Genomic DNA, 22,139 nt, shown 5'->3' on the forward strand with positions numbered 1-22,139 from the left:
TAATCTGGGAGAACAGGTGAACCATGTGGTAAGAACAGAATTACCGGTTTCTACACAACTTCAACTAGCAAGTGTTCTAAGAGCAAGTGGAACATTGCGACAGCTGTGGTTAGCAGTAGAAAACCAGTCGGGAAACCGGGAGCTGGACGCTTCAGGTATGAAAGGTTTTGTGTATTTCTTAATACGTAGCACGTAATATATGCAATATTAGTGAGAGTATCCATTTCCGGGTGATATTGACACTCATAGTCTTGAATTTGATAAGATCATGCTTTACATTATAGCCTACATCCCCGCAAAATTTCGTGGTGCTAGGATGAACTTAAGGGAATTACTAAAAATTATAGTAGTATACTATTATTAACTTTATTTGAACAAATATTGCTATGGAAGGTATTTCGGAGCCCAGGCACCATATAGTGGCGCCGTCCTGATTTTTTTTCAGATTTTGCGGTTTGGTAGTCTCTGAGAATGACCCCCTTAAAGAAATGATCACTTTCAACTCCTCGCACTCCCCTCCTTTCAAACAAATGTCAAAACTAAGATCGGCTTTGAGAAGTACTAACCAAGAGCTTTAATTTGATACCCCACATGACTATATTTGATGAAAAAAATTGTACACCCCCCTTTTGCATGTATGGGGACCCCCCTTAAAATCGACGTAACAGGATGTAATCGCTATAACCGTCTCCGAGAAAAATGCGTGTGATGGACGGACAGACAGACAGACAGACGGTAAACCGATTTTAATAAGGTTTTGTGTTTATACAAAACCTTAAAAATGAGCTTTCCTTTTATCCTGTGAGCATTTCCAAGCACCTGTAATGAATGGCATTTATCAAACGATGGTAAAGGATGGTACAGAACACCTGGAGTGACCTTTAGGAAATATATTTTTGACGAGATTTGTTCTAGGCTTCATGCTTACCTGTCGGTAGATGGTTAAGATAGTCTTCATACCAAAGCCTGGAGAATCGCTATTTGAATTCCAATAACTTCCGATAAATTAACTTTCTCTCGCCAAAAGACGAGTTGAGGATCACATTCACAAGAAGGCTTAAAAGTCGCACCTGCTAAATGATAACCAACGTGTTTACCAGCGTGAAAAGTCCGACGATTCTGTTCTCCATTCCTTAGTTTTCAAGATAGAGGACGCAATTTTTATGAATACCTTGAAGAGGGTTCGACTCTGTCCCCTTTTGGAAACTTTGTGATGCTGCTCAGAGGATGGTGCTGATGACACTTTTTTATTTGAATGTGTACTATGCTAACGCTAAGATTATTGCACGTTGAAGCAAGTGTTGATCTCTACCTGACGACAAAAGTAACTGAGGGTTGCCCCTCAAGTGGTTTACTATCGTTACTTCTACAGAATATCTGTTCTTACCCGTTCAAGAATATATGGATGACGTAGTTATGCTACCTGTTGATAGAAACCATGGAATAGTGTAAACAACGCATCATTAATTTGTTTGGTAGGTGATCTGTCAGCAATGGGCTTTCAGTGGATTCGAATAAAACCAGGATAACATTATTTGCCAAAAGGGTAAGTGCCAGCCTTCTAGAGATAGTGACATAACGAGAAAGTGAGATATCTGGGAATTATTCTGGATAAGAAGCTTTTTTTGAGATAAATATGTAGCAAGATGAAATGAGCTTTGGCAGCCCATGGGCTATGCAAGTGAAACTTTGCCTGACATGGGATCCTAAGCCTTGTGACAATAATGTGGATATCATTAGGGCGACGTTCGCTTATTCATACAAGATGAAACAGCAGAGTTTTCAATGGAAGCTAACCTCACTACAAAAAACAAGACGTATAGGTGTGGGAACAGAAAAGAAGAATGCGGTCTGCCACACCGTTAGTTCAAAAATAGAACTGGGATCCTAGCCTAACCCTCATGAAAAATTAATAATTGGAAAATATACAAAGGTCTTTCAGGCTGATATGCTTCAGCGAGCAACAATCTAGGTGATTTATGAGCGACTAAATAACGGACGTAATCTGTAGTAACAGCCAGCAACCTCGAGGGCATGAAGAAATGACTTCATCACTTCAAAAATCATTTTGGAATAAATGTGAATTCGTACTTCACTGTGGTGTAAACAGAAATTAAATTACAAGTGAAACACTCATAAATTATTTCTAATTATTCTGTAGAAGTGTCCTTCCGCCGCGTCCTAATCCTTGCCCACATGTCAGCGTAGGCAATACTGGACCTAACTGTAGGTTTGCGTTGGTGTTCAATAATAACTTTAGCTGTCGCTTCCAGCCTGCTTCTATCTAACTATTGCATCGATAAAGCCGACGTTGTTAACGTTCCTTTTAATGTTTTTATATAAAATCTAGGTCTGGTTAAGGTCACGTTTAATATCTTGTGGAACATGGCAGATTCATTTCAATATAAATAGGACGAGCTATTAAGGATGAGCCTTTTGTGGCTGTCAGTTTCCTGGGGGTATCCAATTCGAGGTTTCTCTACTGTGGTTATGTAGCATTGTACTTTTCTTGGTTGAGGTATGGTCCAGAACTCAAGATTATATAGGGCCTCTTTAACGAGTATACTCGATAAAAGTGCTTTAACATCAAACGAAACTTCAATTTCCGGGTGCCTGATCTTAAGGTCTTTCAGTTTCTCAACCGCCTAGTAGCTGTTATTTTCTTTAATTCAACATAGTAAACGCAATATACATATTTTGTTTAAGAGTTGCTCTGTATTGTGTAACGCCCCGTAAGTTGAAGGATGCTTGAATGTTGAAAAAAAAGTTGAAAGTTGATTATCGTCCACAAAAACTATGTCAGATCTACCAATTTCATTCCTTCATAACTATCGGAAATTCACATTTAATACTTGCATCAGAAAGGATCAAAACATCTATAGACATCATGATACAATGCCATACACATAGTAAAAATTCAGGCTTAAATTGTTTTAGGAGAGTGTTGTGTTCAAAAATAAAATCTTACAAAAACCTAAACACAATTGATTCAATTATTCTTGCATTTTTAAACTTGTTTGAATGTGATATGTTATATTAATGTGTAATATGTTACTTAATGGTTAATTCAAGAAAAGGAAGCATTCGAACTTTTTTACATTTATTCATGTTAATGCCGACCTATCACAATTTCCATAAGCACGGAGAAGTTCGTCACGAACGATCCTACTTACACAAGAGAAGAGCTTTGTTTGTTGGTAGGTTTAGTTATTGAGAGCATGTGCCAGTAAACTCCAGTTTTCTCTTCGTTTCAACATAACTTCATGTTTTTACCGGACAGTTGTATGAGAATTTGTGAATCAAAAGCCACTAAGAAAACTGGATTTAGTTCCCCAATAACTCTTCCAATGCTCTGTGCCCCCATGTCCATTGTTTCCCCAGATATATTATCGAATTAATTTATTAGATGCTCTCATTGGAGTGCTCTAAATAAAAAAATCTTAGGGCTGCCTTCATCCAGATCGTGCAGGCGGCGCGAGATCTTGGGCTGCACATCAATGAAGGCAAGACAAAGTATATGGTGGCAATGTCAGCACCGAAGACGAACCAACCAACAACATCAAACCGCACTGGTCAAATAGGAAGAATAAGGATTGAAGAATACAACTTTGAGACCGTTGACAATTTCTCTTATCTAGGGTCGAAAATCACAACCGATAACAGCTACGATGATGAAATCCGCGGACGGTTGTTGTCAGCTAACAGAGCCTATTTCAGCTTACAAAAACTGTTCTGCTCGAAACGTCTCATCATAGGATCAAAGTTCTTACTGTACAAGACAATGATCTTGCCAGTCCTCATGTATTCCCCGGAAATTTGGGTTCTTAGCAAGAAAAACTGTGAACTCTTGGCCGCGTTCGAGAGAAGAATCCTGCAAAGAATTTTCGGCCCCCTACATTAGGATAGACGATTCCGTAGCCCGCATAATGATGAAATCTATGAGCGATACCATGACCGTTCGATTGTGTATAAAATCCGGCTCAATAGGTTACGGTGGGCGGGTTACTTAATCCGCATGGATGAGGATGATCCCACCCGGAAAGTCTATAAGGGCAATATCTATGGTAGAAAAAGAAGACGAGGCAGACCCTGCCTAAGATTGAGACATGGCGTAGGTCAGGTCGCCAGACAGCTTTTGGGGATATCGAATTGGTGGACCTCGGCGCAAAACTGGGATGTCTGGAGTTCCTTATTAAGGCAGGCCTAGACCGGATACCGGTTGTTGCGCCGCTGATGATGATGAAGGGCTACTAATTGAGTAATGCATTCAGAACTACGCCGGATGTCATGCTTATAGCACCGGTAGTAACCAGACACACAGTTCTTTACAGTGTGGGTAGTTTACAGCCAAAGCTCTTTTGTTTCACCTTAACCGACCACACTACGGATGCATAAGCCCACATTATCCTAATGATAGCAAATCTATCCACACCTGAGGCCTAAGTTCCCATGTCGAGACAAAGGTCCGCATGCACGGCCCATAAACTGTGAGAACTCGTTACATCTTTACCTTCATGTTTCTTCCATAGAGGCTTCTTGTTTAGAATAATTCGCAAATAACATATTTCACTTCTTCGGAGAGTTTAGTTGTACCCCTCATCTCTGAAAGTAAAGTTTTCTTCTTTTTGTAAATAATACCATTATGGTTTTATTTGGATCAAAACAACGGCGCGTTGTGTATTTCTATATACCATTCCGAGATTTCGACCAACAGCTAGCACAGCCACGTCATCCGCATAAGCTTGACCGTGTATTGACAGATTTTGCAGTTCGCATAGCAGCGAGTCGATCAAGATACTCCACAGAAGTGGCGATAACACACCTCCTTGACGGCAGCCTTTCGTTGCTTCCGTTGTTAGATAGCGATCAATATCCACTTCAGTATGCAGCAATCACTGCGTTAGCACAGCGTAGATCTACTTAATGAAAGTTTCATCAACACCGTGCTTTCTGGCGATCTCACAGAGCTTTTGGAAGGCTGTACAGTGAAGTCCTCGGTGTTTAACGTAGGTACCTGTCTTGCGACTTAATCCTACGGTCCTCTTAAGACACGGATTGATTTTGTGACCACAATCAGAGCCCCGTTAGACAAACAGAACCGTACCAGTCTATATCAAGTGCATGGCTTGGCATTCATACTGGTGGATGCGAGCATCACCTAAATCTTTATCGAACTATGGAGTACGGCACCAGTGTTGACACGCAACACCACGTCGAGGCCCGAAGGTCTCTTCTCGCTTGAGCACAACCACAGCCCCAATAAAACTCCTACAAGGGGGCCAACCGCAACCAAAGGAGCTGTACTCAGATACGACAGGAATTCTCCTGAAGTATAAGAGTCCAAGGGCTACCTCGATTCCCATGGTACCAGTATACCCCTGGTAAGTTTTCGTGACCGAAGCCACTTCAGATGAGTCCCCGCGCAGACTCGGGTCTGATCGCCCTTGCTAGGCCTTGGAGCATGCGCCTACTGCATCCCGGCCGGCAAGCCAATGCGATACAGCGGTTCCCGGTGCCACCACGTGAAGGTTCTCCTCGGCCATTTGGTTTTGGTTCAGCCGACAGGGTTGCCGCCCCGTCTTCCTCCCCGCCACCTCAGAGCACCGGAAGGCTGTACAGTCAAACTTCCCTCAATCTCCACGAACATCCTCATCGCGAAATCTCCGTTCAGATTTCCCTAATTTTGAAATCAAAGAGTGAAGAGCCGACTCACAGGACTTTCCACGTTAGTAAGCATGTTGGTTTTCATTTAGTGGGTGCAATCTTAGTGCCTTCTCGCGAATGTGATGCTCAACCACTCTCCCAATTTCCGCGAAAATGTTAAGCTGATTTGCCTGGAGCTCATTGGATTTGAATAGTCATCTCTCCTAGGCTTAGGTATGGAGACCTCCTTAACCTTATGCCAAGAGGGCTACGTGCCAGATACCTTGAAGTGTTTAAATGATAAAATAGTAGATCTCGTCTTTTCATTGGTAACAACCAGTCTCGCAGTGTCAAAATTCTTCTTGCAACACTTTCGTGTTGAAAGGTTTGCAGAAACCGCCAAATCACTTCCTTCCACTCCTGAGACCTGTTGTCTTGGGTGGTGTACTTCAAAGAGAGTCTGTATAGACTCAACTCTGGTGTTCGTGAAAGTACCATCCGGTTTTCTAAGAGAGTTTAACTTGGCCGACCCATCCTTATTAAGGACTCTACACAGGCTGGACTTTTCCTTTTCACCTTCCAGTTCTTCACAGTATGCTCTAAACGAGTCTCGTTTCGAACGTTTTACGAGCCTCTTATATTCACGCTGTGAGTTTCGAAAGTTTAACCAATCTTCTTCCTTATTGCTTTTGCAAGCACGATTTAGAAGTCGTGTTGGTTGATTTCCTGAGTCTTTTCAGTTCTTGGTTCTACCATGGAACAGTTCTACCACGTGGGCCTGGGGAAATAGGAAATATATCAAGCTTCTTGAAACCACTCTACAAGTGTGCGATTCAGAGTTTCCAATTAAGCTTCCATCACCAAGGGAGTCCTTAGTCTTCTAGGGAGACTCCATTATGTCGACTTTTTACTGAACTCCGTTTTCTTAGGATTCCGACCTTTTAATACAGAAGTTTACCTGCAGTAGTCAGGCTAAATTCTAAGTAACGGTGATCTGAGGGTGAAACTTTATCTAGTACTCGCCAGTCTCTAATCAACTCTAACAACTTTAAAGTGCAGATTCTTAGCTCAATTACTTCACCTCTTCTTGGCCCCAAGAACATAGGAGCGTACCCTACTTTCGCGGTCATCAGACCTGCTGAAGTGATAAAATCAAACAGCTTCTCTCCTCTAGGATTGCATTTGCTACTGCCCCAACAAATACTCAATTCAAGACCACTTTATTCTGCGTACACTACCAGATCCCTTAGTTTTTGCTTCGGCGGAGGACACGAAGAATCATAGGGTAAGTAAGCAGAGGCACTAATGATGTTTCTCCTCCTACCATTAACCTAATATTGTAAGTTGACCGCAGCAAGGTCCTGTGAACAGAATTATCTCAGCATGGTTGCCTCTGATAATTTTAACATCAGAACGCTGGTGTTCGGTTTCGAGGATCTTTCATTGCAGAAGATCCTAGTCCCCAATACTACAGATTATATGGTATATCTTAAAACGAACCCATGGCTCTTGAAACAGAAATATATAAGCACAATCCTGCTGCTTTGCCAGCCTTGTTGCCAATAGATAGAAAGAGGCTTTGGTATGCTTCAGGTTCATTTGACTTGCTCTTATGTTTATAGACATAAGTGCAATCTAATATGAAAACCGCCACTAACTGAAAAGTCTTCTGCGTTCAGTGTGGATGTCACCGGGGTTCCAAGCTTGCCCTCACATTCCGCCGAAAGTTCCGTCTATATTTCTCTGGATGTCACAGCATTTGGTGATGTAGTAGTATCTATGTCATCATTCCCAAAAAACTTTGCCTTCTTTCGCAGTGCCCTCCGTTGTTGTCGGCTGGGAGCCCTCTCAGTTTTGCGGTGTCCGGGCTGCATAGATCTGTTTCCACATACCAGAATTAAATGAGTACTAAGAGTAAAATAAGACCTCCGCTTGCATACTACAAATTATTTGATAATGCACTCTGGTAAACTCCTGGTTAAACATTCACATTTAACTACTATTTCAGATTTTTAGATTACTCACTCTTTCATATTGGGCCTTTATCACAGTCGTGTAGTATTATCGCTTCTGAAAGTTTCACATTTTGCATCTCTCATAAATTTACTCCGGACAAACTGAGTTAAAGGATAAATAGGAATTCTGGTGAATTCCTTTTACTCAAGGCGCTTAACAAAAGAAGGATTCATGGTACAAACTGTACAGTAAGCTTTAAAGTCCACTTTATCCGTATATTTCGAATGCAAAACTATAATTGAAAAATATTCATGCACACATCTGTTGTGTCGACCAAGGCTATAAGTACGAAACTAGGGAATCGTGAATAGCAGAGTACAATATCTTCACAGAAATGGTCGACTCCACACCAAACGTCCTTACACCGTAGCAAGGCAATAGTCTCCTATTATCATCAGAAACCACACAGAATTCTCCTGCTAGGTCTGTGTCATGATTCCATTTAATAAATTAGAATTCATGGAGATGAATTTCTACTTGACTGGTGTAAACACTTAAGTGCATTTCTGAGTCTTTCGAGGAGAGATGAGATAAGCAAAAGCTTAATTCATTGACGATTTCAGGAATTTCTCCTCTTACATAATTTGAAGGTGCTCAGAGCTTATCATTTTCGTACTCCTTCAATTACCTGGTATGACGATACGAACTGCTTTCCGTAAGGAAATTCACGGCAATGTACGTACGAGTGAACACATGAGCTGGCAATAGGAAGCTAAATTTTGTTTGATGCTGGTAGTTAGAGAAGCGGTTGAAATAATTCAATTTGAAGTTTATTCAACTGCGATAAAGTAATTTAATTTTCTGACTTCATCGGGTAAGACCCCAAAAAGCTCATTACACTGTGAATGAAATTAAATGTGTTTATGTTCGTATGGTGAGAAATTCGGCCTTCGTCAGTTGCATTGAGGGGATACATAACTATGATTACTCGAAAGCTTGACACTAAATTCGAACTTTTGGAGTATGAGGATGCCTACTAATTTCATCATCATCATTAACGGCGCAACAACCGGTATCCGGTCTAGGTCTGCTTTAATAAGGAACTCCAGACATGCCGGTTTTCGCCGAGGTCCACCAATTCGATATCCGTAAAAGCTGTCTGGCGTCCTGACCTACGCCATCGCTCCATCTTAAGCAGCGTCCGACTCGTCTTCTTTTTCTACCATAGATATTGCCCTTATAGACTTTCCGGGTGGGATCATCCTCATCCATACGGATTAAGTGACCCGCCCACCGTAACCTATTGAGCCGGATTTGATCCACAACCGGACGGTCATGGTATCGCTCATAGATTTTGTCATTGTGTAGGCTACGGAATCGTCCATCCTCATGAAGGGGGCCAAAAATTCTTTGGAGGATTCTTCTCTCGAACGCGGCCAAGAGTTCGCAATTTTTGTTGCTAAGAACCCAAGTTTCCGAGGAATACATGAGGACTGGCAAGATCATAGTCTTGTACAGTAAGAGCTTTGGCCCTATGGTGAGACGTTTCGAGCGGAACAGTCTTTGTAAGCTGAAATAGGCTCTGTTGGCTGACAACAACCGTGCGCGGATTTCATCATCGTAGCTGTTATCGGTTGTGATTTTCGACCCTAGATAGCAGAAATTATGAAGGGTCTCAAAGTTATATTCTCCTATCCTTAATCTTCTTCGTGTTTGACCAGTGCGGTTTGATGTTGTTGGTTGATTCGTCTTCGGTGCTGACGTTGCCACCATATAATTTGTCTTGCCTCCATTGATGTGCAGCCCAAGATCTCACGCTGCCTGCTCGATCTGGATGAAGGCAGTTTGTGCGGCTCGAGTCGTTCTTCCCATGATGTTCATATCATCAGCATAGGCCAGTAGTTGGGTGGACTTAAAGAGGATCGTACCTGTTTCATTTACTTCAACATCACGGATCACTTTCTCGAGGGTCAGGTTAAAGAGGACGCATGATAGGGCATCTCCTTGTCTTAGACCGTTGTCATGTCGAATGGTCTTGAAAATGATCCTGCTGCTTTTATCTAGCCTTGCAAATGGGTTGGGATCAGCCTGGTCAGTCTTATAAATTTCGTCGAGATCCCGAATTCTTTCATGGTCGTGTATAGTTTTACCCTGCCTATGATATCAACTGATGTCCATATTCCAACAGATTTTCCATCGTTTGTCGCATAGAGAAAATCTGATCTGCTGATTTGCGCGCAGTGAAGCCTCTTTGGTATGGGCCAACAATGTTCTGGGCGTGTTGAGACATCCGACCTAGCAAGAGAGCGGAGAATATCTTATAGATGGGACTCATCACAGACAGTTTCTTCTATACTTGGTGGTGGCAGTATTTGTCCGTCGTCTTTAGTTGACGCCCTCCAACTCGCCGATGTTCTGGTTGTTGAGCAGTTTAGTTCAAACTACTCAACCCATCGCTCCAATATGCCCATTCCGTCGGAAATCAGATTTCCTTCTTTGCCTCGACAGGATGAGCATCGAGGTGTGAAAGGTTTCATCCTGCTGATTTGTTGGTAGAATCTCCGCGCCTGGTGCGGTTACTCCTTGTACCTTTCAAATTCACAGGCCTGTTGGTTCTCCCAGGCTTCCTTTTTCCGTCTGTAAAGTTACTTCTCCGCTCGCCGGAGTTCGTGATAAGTCTCCGCGCTTGCCCGCGTCCTTTGAAAATGCAACATTACTTGGTATACAGCATTCTTCCTTTCCGTTGTTAGCTTACATTTCTCGTCAAGCCAGCCGTTCCGACTCTTTTTGCGGCTGGGGCCAAGTATCTTTGTGGCGATATCAATGATAACGTTCTTCAGGTAATTTTGAAGATCATGACACCGCTAATTGAATAATCCGCAGTCCGTTATCATTTGTATTTTGATGTAAGCTATGGGAGTTAACGTATCGCTGAATACGGGCTTCGTCCCTGCTTGACTATTGGAATCCCCATGTATGATTTTGATATCATATCTCGCACAGGCTCCAAGGGTTCGTATTACTGCATCGTAGAAGGTATCCTTCTCCGACTCGGCAGTCTCCTCTAAACGGTGGTGAACGTTAATGAGGCTTATATTTCTAAATTCACCTCGCAAACGCAGAGTACATAGCCGTTCACCTATGTTTTTACATCCGATAACTTACTCCGAGCGCATAATTTACTGGATGGCCGCTCTATGGTGTAGTGGCTCTTTTCCAGGAAACCGGTCCCGGTCCAACGAATCTCCCGCAACGCTGTTATAACAACCCTATATTGGGACAAGGTATCGGCTAGCTGCTTGGCAGCTTAAACTCTGTACAGGCAGCCCACGTTCCTTGAGAAAATGCGCAATTCGTTATTCCGTTTCCGTTGCGGGTTCGTCGTTGTTTTAGCCGTCCAGTCCAAGCCTCCTGTTGTGGCTTCGTAACAAGTTGCTTTCCGTGTAGGGTTGTCAGCCCTATCCAACCCCCAACCTGGAGGACCAGTTGGTAAAATTTGTCCCGTTTTTAGGCGCGGGAGACTAGCCTTTATCCTTCTCCGCCTGCAGCTTTTCGTTAAGAAAGAGCTTAGGACATTAAATATTGTGTATTCACTCAAAGCAGCATTCAAATTGTAAATATCATCATGGGAATTTGGAAGAATTAGCGAAAATCTAAATTACATCAGAAAAATGCAAACAGTTTATCGGAAATTATTTACGATCATTTCTTAAACTTTTGCACGGCGGTGGAAAGATTTAACTTTCTTCATTCAAATTGGTCTGTCTGATTAATTGAACGAGTCATGTTGAGTAGTAAACATAGTGAAGTCGTTATAATAGTTAATCTAGTTTAGAAATACAAATTTGTTATAGAAATTGCTTATAAAAACTGTATATTTATGCTTCGCAATTCGAAGTTTTGAGCCCATAATAATATGCATTATTGAAAATGAGGACAATTAGAAAAAATATTTACGAATTCTAGATTGTCTACCAGGACAGAGAACTGAAATTTTATTCAAGCATATGAATGGGAAAAACACCATGAAACCTCATGGTATTGGCAATCGGAAATGTGTACGCTTGGTAAACCGAATCCTTAACAAAAGTTCATGCTGTGGCAAACGATATGAATAAACTTTTATAAATTTATCTGAATCCACTTCTGAAAAGAAATATTTCCATTGACGACAAGAGAACAAAATACTTCCACTGCAGAGTTGAGCCGAATTGTGACAATAGACAGAAAATAGATTTCGCTCTGCAGATAAATGGAAATTGCTCATTTCCCGGGTATATCGATTATATCCTTCAAACGGTGAAATCAATAGGCATTTCACCGCCGAATATGTAGAAAAGTACAGACAATGAGATATGTCTGATGCAGGTGAATTGATATGCGATTGGGCTGCGGGTTCAAAAAAATAATACATAATAATAAAGAAGATTGCTCCATCTAGAAGTTCAGTGTGAATTGGTTTAGGATATCTCATACTCATCTGTTTCCCTTTTATGCTAAGTGATTATTGAACAATCAATATTTTATTCCAATTAGCAGTAATTTGCTATTATTTTCGATAACTTTAGTTCATTTTTGGAATGGTCAAAACCTCAGATAAGCTCCAGTAAATCCTCCTCAGAGAAGCTCCTCCTGAAATCCTTTCACTAAAATGGCATGTGATAAACGAGATGCGGAAAGCAGAAACTTCCCCTGTTTAATTACAGATAATAGCACGTCACGCACCAGAAACTAGTTGTTCGTTATATAAAAGAAAAGAAAACCGATTCAGTTGGCTGTTCAAGATCCACCGTGTGCGTGCCTTTGTATCTTAGGAATTGAATAACTTTCAATAGACGTTTTCGACCCAAACAAACTTCACGCGACCGTAACGGAAGCTTAGTCTCAATTTGTTTCGGTTTACCCCCACCTTAACGATGAATTCAAAGAATTGGAGGAAAGGATGTCATGAGCAGACAACTGACGGCCACAAACCCAGCATATGTGTCAACCTGAAAATGTTTTTTATGGCCTCGGCATGTTTTTGAAATTATCCTTTTTTCTGAGGAGGTCATTCCATCACAAACTTTTTGGTCTCTTAAGATCCCTTGTTGAAAACGACACAATCCTCTTTCGGTCATGCCTGTCGCTCGGCCAAGACAGGACTCAACCAGAGTTTCTCTTGCTTTTGCTGTATAATAGCTACCAAGTAATATTGGGAACTGTGCTTAAATACGAATGATGACTCGCAGATACCTTTAAAATTTGGCAAAGATGCCAATATAGGAGAAAGCTGTATACATACACACACAACTTTGAAGAATCCCGACGTGATTTGCATTCAAACCATTTAGGGTTTAACACAAATTTCCTGAGCGTAAATTGGGAAAATATCCTTGAGAAACGCTGTTGATTTTTTGCTAGCAGGAAGGAATAACCGAAAAAACATGTCTTTTTATCGATTTTTGATTAGTATTAGAAAAGGTTCTTCTTCCAAGAGAATTTATGACGCAATAGAATGTTTTTCCTGCGGAAGGTACGCAACACGGATTACCTCAAATTTACGGTACATCCTTTTACATCCTTTTCACTTATAATAACGAATAGGTTTTAACACTTATTCCTTTAATACGTATGGATTTATCTTACCTCGGTTATGTTGGGAATGCCAGCGAAAATGAAATCCATAAGGTTTTGACTTCAATTTATTGTTCTGCAGCATGTTCGTGGCAGGAATACGTAGTTGGAAGATATCAATCTTGCCGAAACGCTTTTCAGCGAAATGTAGCATAAAAATGATTTAACTTGCCACGAAGGATTACGTTCGCTTTAAATTAAGGTTTAAATGGAATGGTCTACAGAAGAGGAAATAATTTGCCATTCAATTTCTCAGAAGAATTTCTGGAACTGCAAAGAGTAAGAGGTTGTATTGAATTTGGATGAATGACTACGGGTTTTAGGCTAAAAAATTATTAGCTTTTTTTACACCAGAATGAGATGATATACGTAAGAAAGTAATGCTTTATGAAATTACATAAAACAGTAAATTCCGATGACTTTCCATTTAAATTATTTGTTTTTTTTCCCAAAGCGTCATATGTTATGCGAGTAGGGAGTAAATGCCATATTCTTAAAAGTTTCATACATAAAAAGTGTGAGCCGACACCTAATATGCAAGAATTTGAAGCTTTCTCATATACGGGGAATTCCCTTCAAATTGCAGTATATTAAATATGGCTGATTTGTCGCTCTAATATGATCCTGCAATACTATACAGTGTTTTCAGAGATAATCATTAGAAAGCAAGAACAAGTCGAAAACTGAAAGCTGGATGCTTCAGGTATGAAAGGCTTTGTTGATCTTTTATGTAAGAGTACTTGGGTGTACGATGGTTGTACATAGCTCGTGGTGGAAACACATTGAATTTACCGGATATTCAATTTGATGCTGTCTGACATTATCTCCCAGGGAGTAGTAATTTGACCCCAAAAAGACAACTTAACCAACTACAGCTTTGTGAACAATAGTACGATTTCCATCAGACTTTTCAGTATGATGTTTCATATACGAATCTTGGATGAACTTAAGGGATTTGCAGTACATTTTCAAAATATAATGATCTAACACTATGAACTTTATTTATTTTTTTATCCGAATTTTCGAGTTGACCCCTTCGGACCCCTGCATTCCTTCTCTTTGCCACCAATGTCAAAACTAACCTCGTAAAATTTCAACCCAGACCTTTTGATCACATCCGAAATGAGGATATCCGCGATCGTTATGGGGTTGCATCGATCGTGGAAAAATTGCGAAAGAGGCGTCCTCGATGGTATGGTCCCACAATTCGTGCTATCGAGAATTCACTTGTCAAGATTGGTCTGAACATCGAAGTCGATGGTAAACGACCAAAAGGCAGGCCAAAACAACGGTTTCTTGACACGTTGAGTGGGGATTTAAAAGCCTCGAAATTACCCCCAGACCAGACATTCGAAAGAGCCAAGTGGTGAAACTGATCACGGCGACCCGAATCCGCTTGTGAACGGAACAAAGGCTGAAGAAAAAGAAGAAAAGGAAGAATATATTTGGTGCAAAAAAAATTACACTCATCTTTCATATATAACGAGACCCTCTCCCTTAAGTTCAACGTATAGCAATGTAATTAACCGCATGAGTGGGGGTTTACAGTTCCAATTTTTGTACCGAATTTTCGCGCAAGGCGCGTGTCACAGGCAAACGGACAGTGAACGGACTTTGATAAGGCTTTTTTCTACATAACGGTAAAAGTTATTTATGCCAACATGAACAACAATGGCGTGGGCACCCAGTTCTCTACTCTAACTCATCATTGTTTGCACTGTATATCATTATTTTAAATCCCCCGTGAGCATCTTGCGATATGTTTTATCCCCCTTCGGAAATCATCCTGGATACACTCCTGCTTTTATATTCTGTGCCAGGTAGTTGTAGGGAGATCGCTCATCTAACATGCAAAATCAAAGAAGTCCATTGCATGACGTTTGTCGGCAGAGGTGTCCTAGGTGCCTATTTCGATAAAAACTACGCCATCTGTGATATTTTAAGGTAAGCTGAATTTGAAAGTCAATTGCATTGAGTCTCCAAATACTGTTTCAAGTGCGGACCCTCGCAACCAACCATATTTCAGCAAAGGACGTGATCTACATTCGGCGGGATTAGCACACGCAGTATCTGAGATCATATAGACGTTAGAATGCAGCCAATAGACTATCTTCTCAATGTCCCACCAAAGCCTACCACCACAGAACCGCAAGTTACAGCTACTATTATTTGCAGCTCATCTACTACTTACTGCAGCTATCTCCTCTGCAAAACCCTTCGTTAAACAAGCATCTCTCAATATCCGGACTAGCTAATTCAAATTCACCCGATTTATCTCTATATCAAATGCGAAACCGGTTCATATTTGGCCACACTATCGTCCGTAATCATACATCCCCGATCTCGACGCGGCCACGAAATCTTCTTGGCCGCAGAGGGGTCTCATCAAATCTATTCAAGTTAACAAATTAAGAGTTCTTCTTCTTCTTCTTTAATTAAGCTAAGTGTATTTTACCAAAATGTGAAAGCTTTAACTACCAAGTTTTTCACTGTGATATGCAGCATTGAATATGGCAATTGGTCAACGCATGGAACCCATTTTTTACTTCCCCCCCTTTTGTATACAATTGTGTCACCTTATGCATTTCTCCGCCGAACTCAGATCAGTTTGTTGTTGCTATATATATTTTTCTTGCCTTAACCCCACGAATTCTTCGGCTAATTGATGCAAGTCCTTCATCTCTTCTCTTGATTCTTACCACTTCAATATCCCTATACTCCTGTAGCATACTTTGATCTTGCCGTCGCCTTAAAGTAGCTCCTTCAATTTGTCTGTTTCTTTAAGTATTTTCATGGCCCTTCTTCTCCAGTTCAACCTCACCAGAACTCACTTGAATCAAATTCTTAATCTTCTTCTTTCCAACCTGAACGCACAAGTTTCCGTCCTTAATATCCAGATGTTACTCCTTACGCCTCTCTTGATGATCATTATCTTGCGCTTGAATTCGATGTTGTCTCAACTTTCATACATGCTGGAGCTCGTGAAGTTCAACTTCTGAGAAGATGCATTCCGAAAGTCTGAAGGGAGGCTCCCGTGCTCACTTCTTCTCGTGAGGCCACACTCTCAGCACCTTTTTAACGAAAGAGACTAAGCTTTTCATGGGATTTTCCCACTTTTAACTTCAATATCTATATGCCATCTTTTTCCCATCGGCTCCAACAGCCTCTGCCCAGCAGTTTTTTCCCCAAAAACCTCTCAATACTGGTTTTACTTCTTTCTCTCCAAGTCTACGTGTTTTTTCCCTTCTCCTCCTAATCAGTGACGTTCTGAAGGGTACAGAGGAATCTAATGGACTATGCCACCTTTCCTCAAACATCTTAGCTACAGTGATTACATATGATTTGCGTTGATAGAATGCGTTCAGCAGTTTGTTTGTTACTCAAAAGCTCCGAACTTTCACGCCTCCACCATGCCATCAGGATATTCAGGCCTAAGACAATAACTAATGAAGAACTTGATCGGCGTACAGGCCAGATATTAGAGTAGATGAAATCTCGGAAAATCATGGTTGCACCTAAAGCACACTGCCAGGATTTGAACGCGCTGGTACGTGTGGTTAACGTGCTAGGATCTACATAAGGATCTATAGCATTCATATATGTACATAATCACGATCACAATGTCGTTAGGAAACTCATCTTTCTCCTCTATATCGTAAATCTCCTTAATCTGGACCGGAATGTTAAGAGGACACGCCTGCCAATAGTCGTCAGGAATAATCCGACACTAGATTCACATCTGATACCATTTGTCTTTCCTAAGTACAAAAGCACGATGCCGTAAGAGGGAGAGGACTACTCTCCAGAATCTCACTACCACATTTCGTTGCGCACATTCCAGAATCGACTATAAACGGTTTTCGATAGTTAAAAATCGTAGCCGTAAGACTCCAGTCGGTATCCGAGGCGTTGTTGGCGTCTCGATAGCAAGGTAGTTCTGAAGTTTTTACCTTGCGAACGTACAAATTTCTAGCCTTTCTTAGTCGCCTACTACGATGAACAGAGAATACTTTTAGTGTCTCTTAAATTCATGCCCGCTTTATTGTGCCGTCCTCCGCTTTCATTCGTATGGTCATTTCGCATTTTCAAATCCATGGATAATGCGTATATTTTATGCAACTATAACTTATCCAAAAAGAAAATAATTGATTCAATGCATTCAGACTATTGAACCCGTTCGGCCAAGATTGATCAATTTCAGCAGCACGCAAGGATACTGTGCGATGATGCGATTGTAAAGTTTGCAGAGCCTTTGATCATCCACCGTAAGTTTTAAGGCTTGACTTGCCGATATGGAGGAAATCTCATAAGCCGGGCCTCATCGACACCTGATTTAAAAGACACTCTGTTGAAGGTGTAATGAATCGTTGATCTTCTATCCTCATATTCGCGCATGGCTACACGTTTTCCAGTTACAACTGAGGAGCTCAGTGGTTAGAGCACTGGGTTGTCATACGGAAGGCCGCGGTTCAAATCTCGCTAGTGGCAGTGGGATTTGTATCGTGACTTGACATCGGATACCAGTCGACTCAGCTATGAATGAGTACCTGAATCAAATCGGTAATAATCTCGGGCGAGCGCAATGCTGACCACATTGCCTCCTACAGTGTTCTGTAGTGTACCGTTACGGTCTTGAATGAAGTGCTCTAACACACTTCAAGGCCTTGATCCAATATGGATTGTTGCGATTATTATTAACTGAGGAGACAAACCGATAACTTTTATTTTCTTCGCTCGAAATTTTAACACATACTATAGAAGTACACTTTGTCGTTTCCCCAAACCTTTATAGATTCCAAATCCATCGCAGTGAAACTCTAATCCACAATATATATAAGACAATGAAGTTTGTATAATGACGAGAAGGACTGAAGTGTCCAAAACGACATATTTTCTTCCGGGACAGCTTAGGAGTATACCTCCGCGTGTCGACCGCATATTTGAGTGTTAATGAACTGAAACTAGCGCGGTCAACTACCGCAATTTTTTTGGAATAGCCCTGCTCTCGAGATTGACAATAGTTTACCTAGATAGTCATTCTGCTCGTCCTCGAAGATTTACGAAAACAATGCTCTGCACCCAATGGAACACTGAGGCTGTCTATATAGATGCAGCACTTGGAACATGTATCTATGTCATATTATAGAGGTGTGAGCCCTGGTAAACTATGCATTGGATGGAGACAATTCATTGCGAGCCATGACGTACAAATGAAATCCATTGTCCTAGGGTGACTGACGATTTTCTTGCCCAGGATCTACTGGACAGAGCAGTAGACATATGCAAACTGTTTTAGTTATTCTCTTTACAGCCAGAACTCTCAGGTAATCTTTTAATGTGTTTCTGTGTTAGTTAGAGACCACCAAACTGGATTTGATTGATTGCAATGCCACCTATGATTTCTGGGAGCAAAGATTTGAGCTTTGATTACCCAAAACTTTCAATTGTTATTACTGTAAAGATTTATCAACTCCTATTTTCAATTTATTTCAGATTTCGTCGGGGATTTAAACAGTTTTTTTGTTGGTGTCCTTTCGTTAAACTCACTCCGGAAACATTACAACGACGGGAAGTCCTAACCTCGCGGTATTCATGTTCTGGATCACCTGATCATCATCGAATTGTAAGAAACGGTAAGAAAGGTATGTTCAAAAGGACATTTTTGTAAAGTTAATTCTTGTCTTTCTAACGATGTCCTTGCAGACACTGAAAGGTCTTTTCTGTATACGTGTCCGGGCTCGCCGAAACACCGAAGGATGTCACATGGCGGTATGTCTGTTTGACTTTCTTAATCGTGTTTTTATAAGGACAAATTCTGAATAGTGAAGAGCTCATTGAGGTTTTAATGCTCAGAATTATCAAATTGGCAAAACTAGTTATGCAACAATTTCTTCAAAAACTTTCAAAATTGAAATTTTTGGAATTATTCGCAATTATCTTCAGTTCAAATAAAGTTGCATTGAATTTTGTTTTGTCAATTTTTCACCTAAAACGCTTCCATGAAATTTTAATTGCATTATGAAAAGACTTGCTGTTCCTGGGAAATTTAATTTAATGTCAGGAAGTTCTATTTTTCTTGAAAGACTGAATAAAATTCCGGGGACGCACTGCCACGTCTACTACTTATCTTGCAGTACGAGCCGAGAAACTCATTTAGAAAATTCCTCCTCTGGAATCCAACAGGTTGCAGTCAGACTTTCCCAGAATATGTGTGAATACTCAGCGATTTGACTAGAGCTTTTCACTTTTAATGACAGTCCTTATCGTTCCTTGACTTGAATACGTAAGACATCTTCACTCGGCTCCTACTCGCTTGCACTAAATTTTTAATTTTCTCTTTCCTCATTTTTTCATCGACTGCTCTAAAATCCTTAATGAACACAGATGTCCTCATATCACTCAACGATTTTAATTTCTTATCTACGGTGATGTGAACAGAGAGGATAATTTTGAACTCTTCGGAATTTTCATTTTATGTCAAGTCTTGATGAAGGCCGAAGAAATTGAAAAGTACCAGGGATTTTCCAAGGCATAAGTGGTCTTAACAGAATATGCGGAGTTGATGATAAGAATAAATGACGATTGAAATAGGGGACTGGACTGAGGACGATCGATGAAGAAAACTCCCTTTCCTGATGGGTAACTCATTGCTTTGAGGAAAGTTCGCCATCGTCGTTAATTAATGTTGACATTGCAGACTGGTGCCGACATAAGGCGTCCACTTTTAATTGATGCAAAGGAAAGCAATACTAAGAAAATCATTTGGAGCAATTGTCTTTTCCGCTAGAAAGCTAATATTTGCCATTCATTAGAAGTACGTGGAAAATTCTGTGAAAGAAGAGAGGGACACAAGTTCAACTTGATTGATGGTAATTAAATAGTGCAGACTTATTAGACGAAATATCACTTCTGTTGTAATGGGCTTGTAATGAAAACTTTTAGCCCAGCAACATGTAAAAGATTGGGTTCATTACTTAGAAGATGCCTGTTGGATAACCAAATGCTCAATTAAATATTTACGATACCGTTGATGTGGATACATACGTTTATATTGATTAAAGCACCCACGTCCGTGCAACAAAGCTTTAGAGTATTTCGTATTGACCAATTATCGATTCTTCCAGACAATGTACTCCAGTTATTGGATCTTATTTTATGGACGCATAATAGATTTTCGGACAACATAATTGATTTGCTGAAAGGACCGGCTATTAACGGCGTGTCTAAGATTGGAAAGATAATAGAGTACGAAGCATATTGAATATAATGAGCAAATTGGCACAAAAAATAGTACATGCTGTGAAGTGATGGAAAATATCAAACGAAAAGAAGTTGCATATGTAGTATTGTCTTAAAAAAGTGGTCTTTATTCCGAAAGTTTGGAGCAAAAATCTATTTCACTCCAAATGTTTCAGACCAATTTATCTGACACCGTTTGTACTCAACCAAGTGGAGAAAGTCTTAGACAGCTACATTAGAACTTACGTTCTAAATTCTTGTCAATATGCTTGCTCGCAGGAAAATGGAGCACCTGGCGTCGAAGGAACTTTTAACAATTTTCTGCGTGCAGAAATACGAGATGCCTTAATCCGCAAGGGAGTCGGAAACACCCTGGCCTTCTGAATGGTCAGGATGTTAGATAGCTAGCAAGTAGAAGTGCTAACACACAGCATGTCCACAGGGTGGAATACTATCACCGTTAGTTTACTAGTTGATAAACTCCTTGGAGAACTAACTAATACTGGAATTAAGGTCCAAGGTGACGCTGACAACAATGTACTAATCTGTGCGGGTAATTATGTGGGCACTCTATATGATGGATTCCAAACTATATTGAGAATTGCTAGCTCCTGGGGGAGGAGGACAGGGCTGCCATATTAGACTAGCACCAGACGACATGGTATAGAGATTAACCGAGAAATAGAGATCATATACATATTCGGAAATTACACTGCGCCAAAAATTACTCTGGAAGACACATGTTGGGAATATATCTCGGAAAACTACAAGGGCTTCGATCAAAGTCTGTATCACTGGGAAAATTACAGGCGGGAAAATGAATGGACAATAGGGCAGGCTAAGAAAACGTGGCAGTGAACTACGGTTTAAACCAGAAACTGATTACCTGATGCACTCTAGCACACCTCAGACGAAAATATACGCCATAGTATATACACCTCCTTCAACCTCCTAAGGAACTACAGGTGGCAGAACATTGCTATTCTGGCGTTAGTCAAGCGGTTATGAAACCACTTAATCCAACCGTGTGGCCTCTAAACTCATACGCTTTAATAGACTAAATACGTTTCGTACGCGCGATAAGGTCTGGATACTCTGGACTCAAGGCCATATCGGTTTAGAAGGCAATAAACTAGTTGATGAGCTAGCCCGGGAAGAAGCAAGAACACCGTTATATAGACCAGAACCCCTTCGTGGCTTAGAAGTGAAGAAGAAAGAACTATACTGGGCAAACTTACAAGGAATAGAACAGTCCACGGTGCTCATAGAGGTGCACGAACCCAAGCGCTTACAGAAATATTTGAACCTCGCCAAAAGAAGCCTTAAGATCATATTAGCATTACTCACTGATCATGCCTGAATAAATTATTACTTGGGCAATTTTTAGCTGCTGCGCAATCGAAATAGCACTTATATGACGGCCGAATTTCACGGTTTCGTTAATTTTATCGACATTTTTGACATAGTGTGATGCATTTTTCAAATTAAAATTACCGGGCCGCACGCAGAATTGCGCATAACAGGCTATAATAGTATCAAAACCTTAAATACTTCATAAATACTTGTAATATTCATATTTTTAGCTAACTATAAAATATGGTGTATTTTTAGTCACCTATGCCTACCGTTAACGGGCATTGAAACAAAGCTAATTCAACCAATCATAGAACTGCCAAAAAAAGTGT

General features: G+C 40.7%; 1 protein-coding gene across 7 annotated transcripts in view; it reads left to right on the forward strand.

Annotated features, from left to right (window-relative positions):
- LOC119652680 (tachykinin-like peptides receptor 99D) overlaps window positions 1-22,139 on the forward strand; it is a 321,905-nt gene that overhangs the window by 272,739 nt on the left and 27,027 nt on the right. For 3 of the 7 annotated variants that reach the window (XM_038056952.1, XM_038056954.1, XM_038056953.1), the window contains 2 exons: window positions 18,709-18,857; window positions 18,919-18,984. In XM_038056952.1, coding sequence (XP_037912880.1) covers window positions 18,709-18,857; window positions 18,919-18,984 — 215 coding nt within the window. Of the gene's footprint in view, window positions 1-18,708; window positions 18,858-18,918; window positions 18,985-19,599; window positions 19,855-19,912; window positions 20,024-22,139 lie in introns of those variants that run through there. The other 4 variants (XR_005249576.1, XR_005249577.1, XM_038056955.1 and 1 more) reach the window with 4 other exon arrangements.

Source organism: Hermetia illucens, chromosome 3, assembly GCF_905115235.1.
Source record: "Hermetia illucens chromosome 3, iHerIll2.2.curated.20191125, whole genome shotgun sequence".
NCBI classification, from domain to species: Eukaryota; Metazoa; Arthropoda; class Insecta; order Diptera; family Stratiomyidae; genus Hermetia; species Hermetia illucens.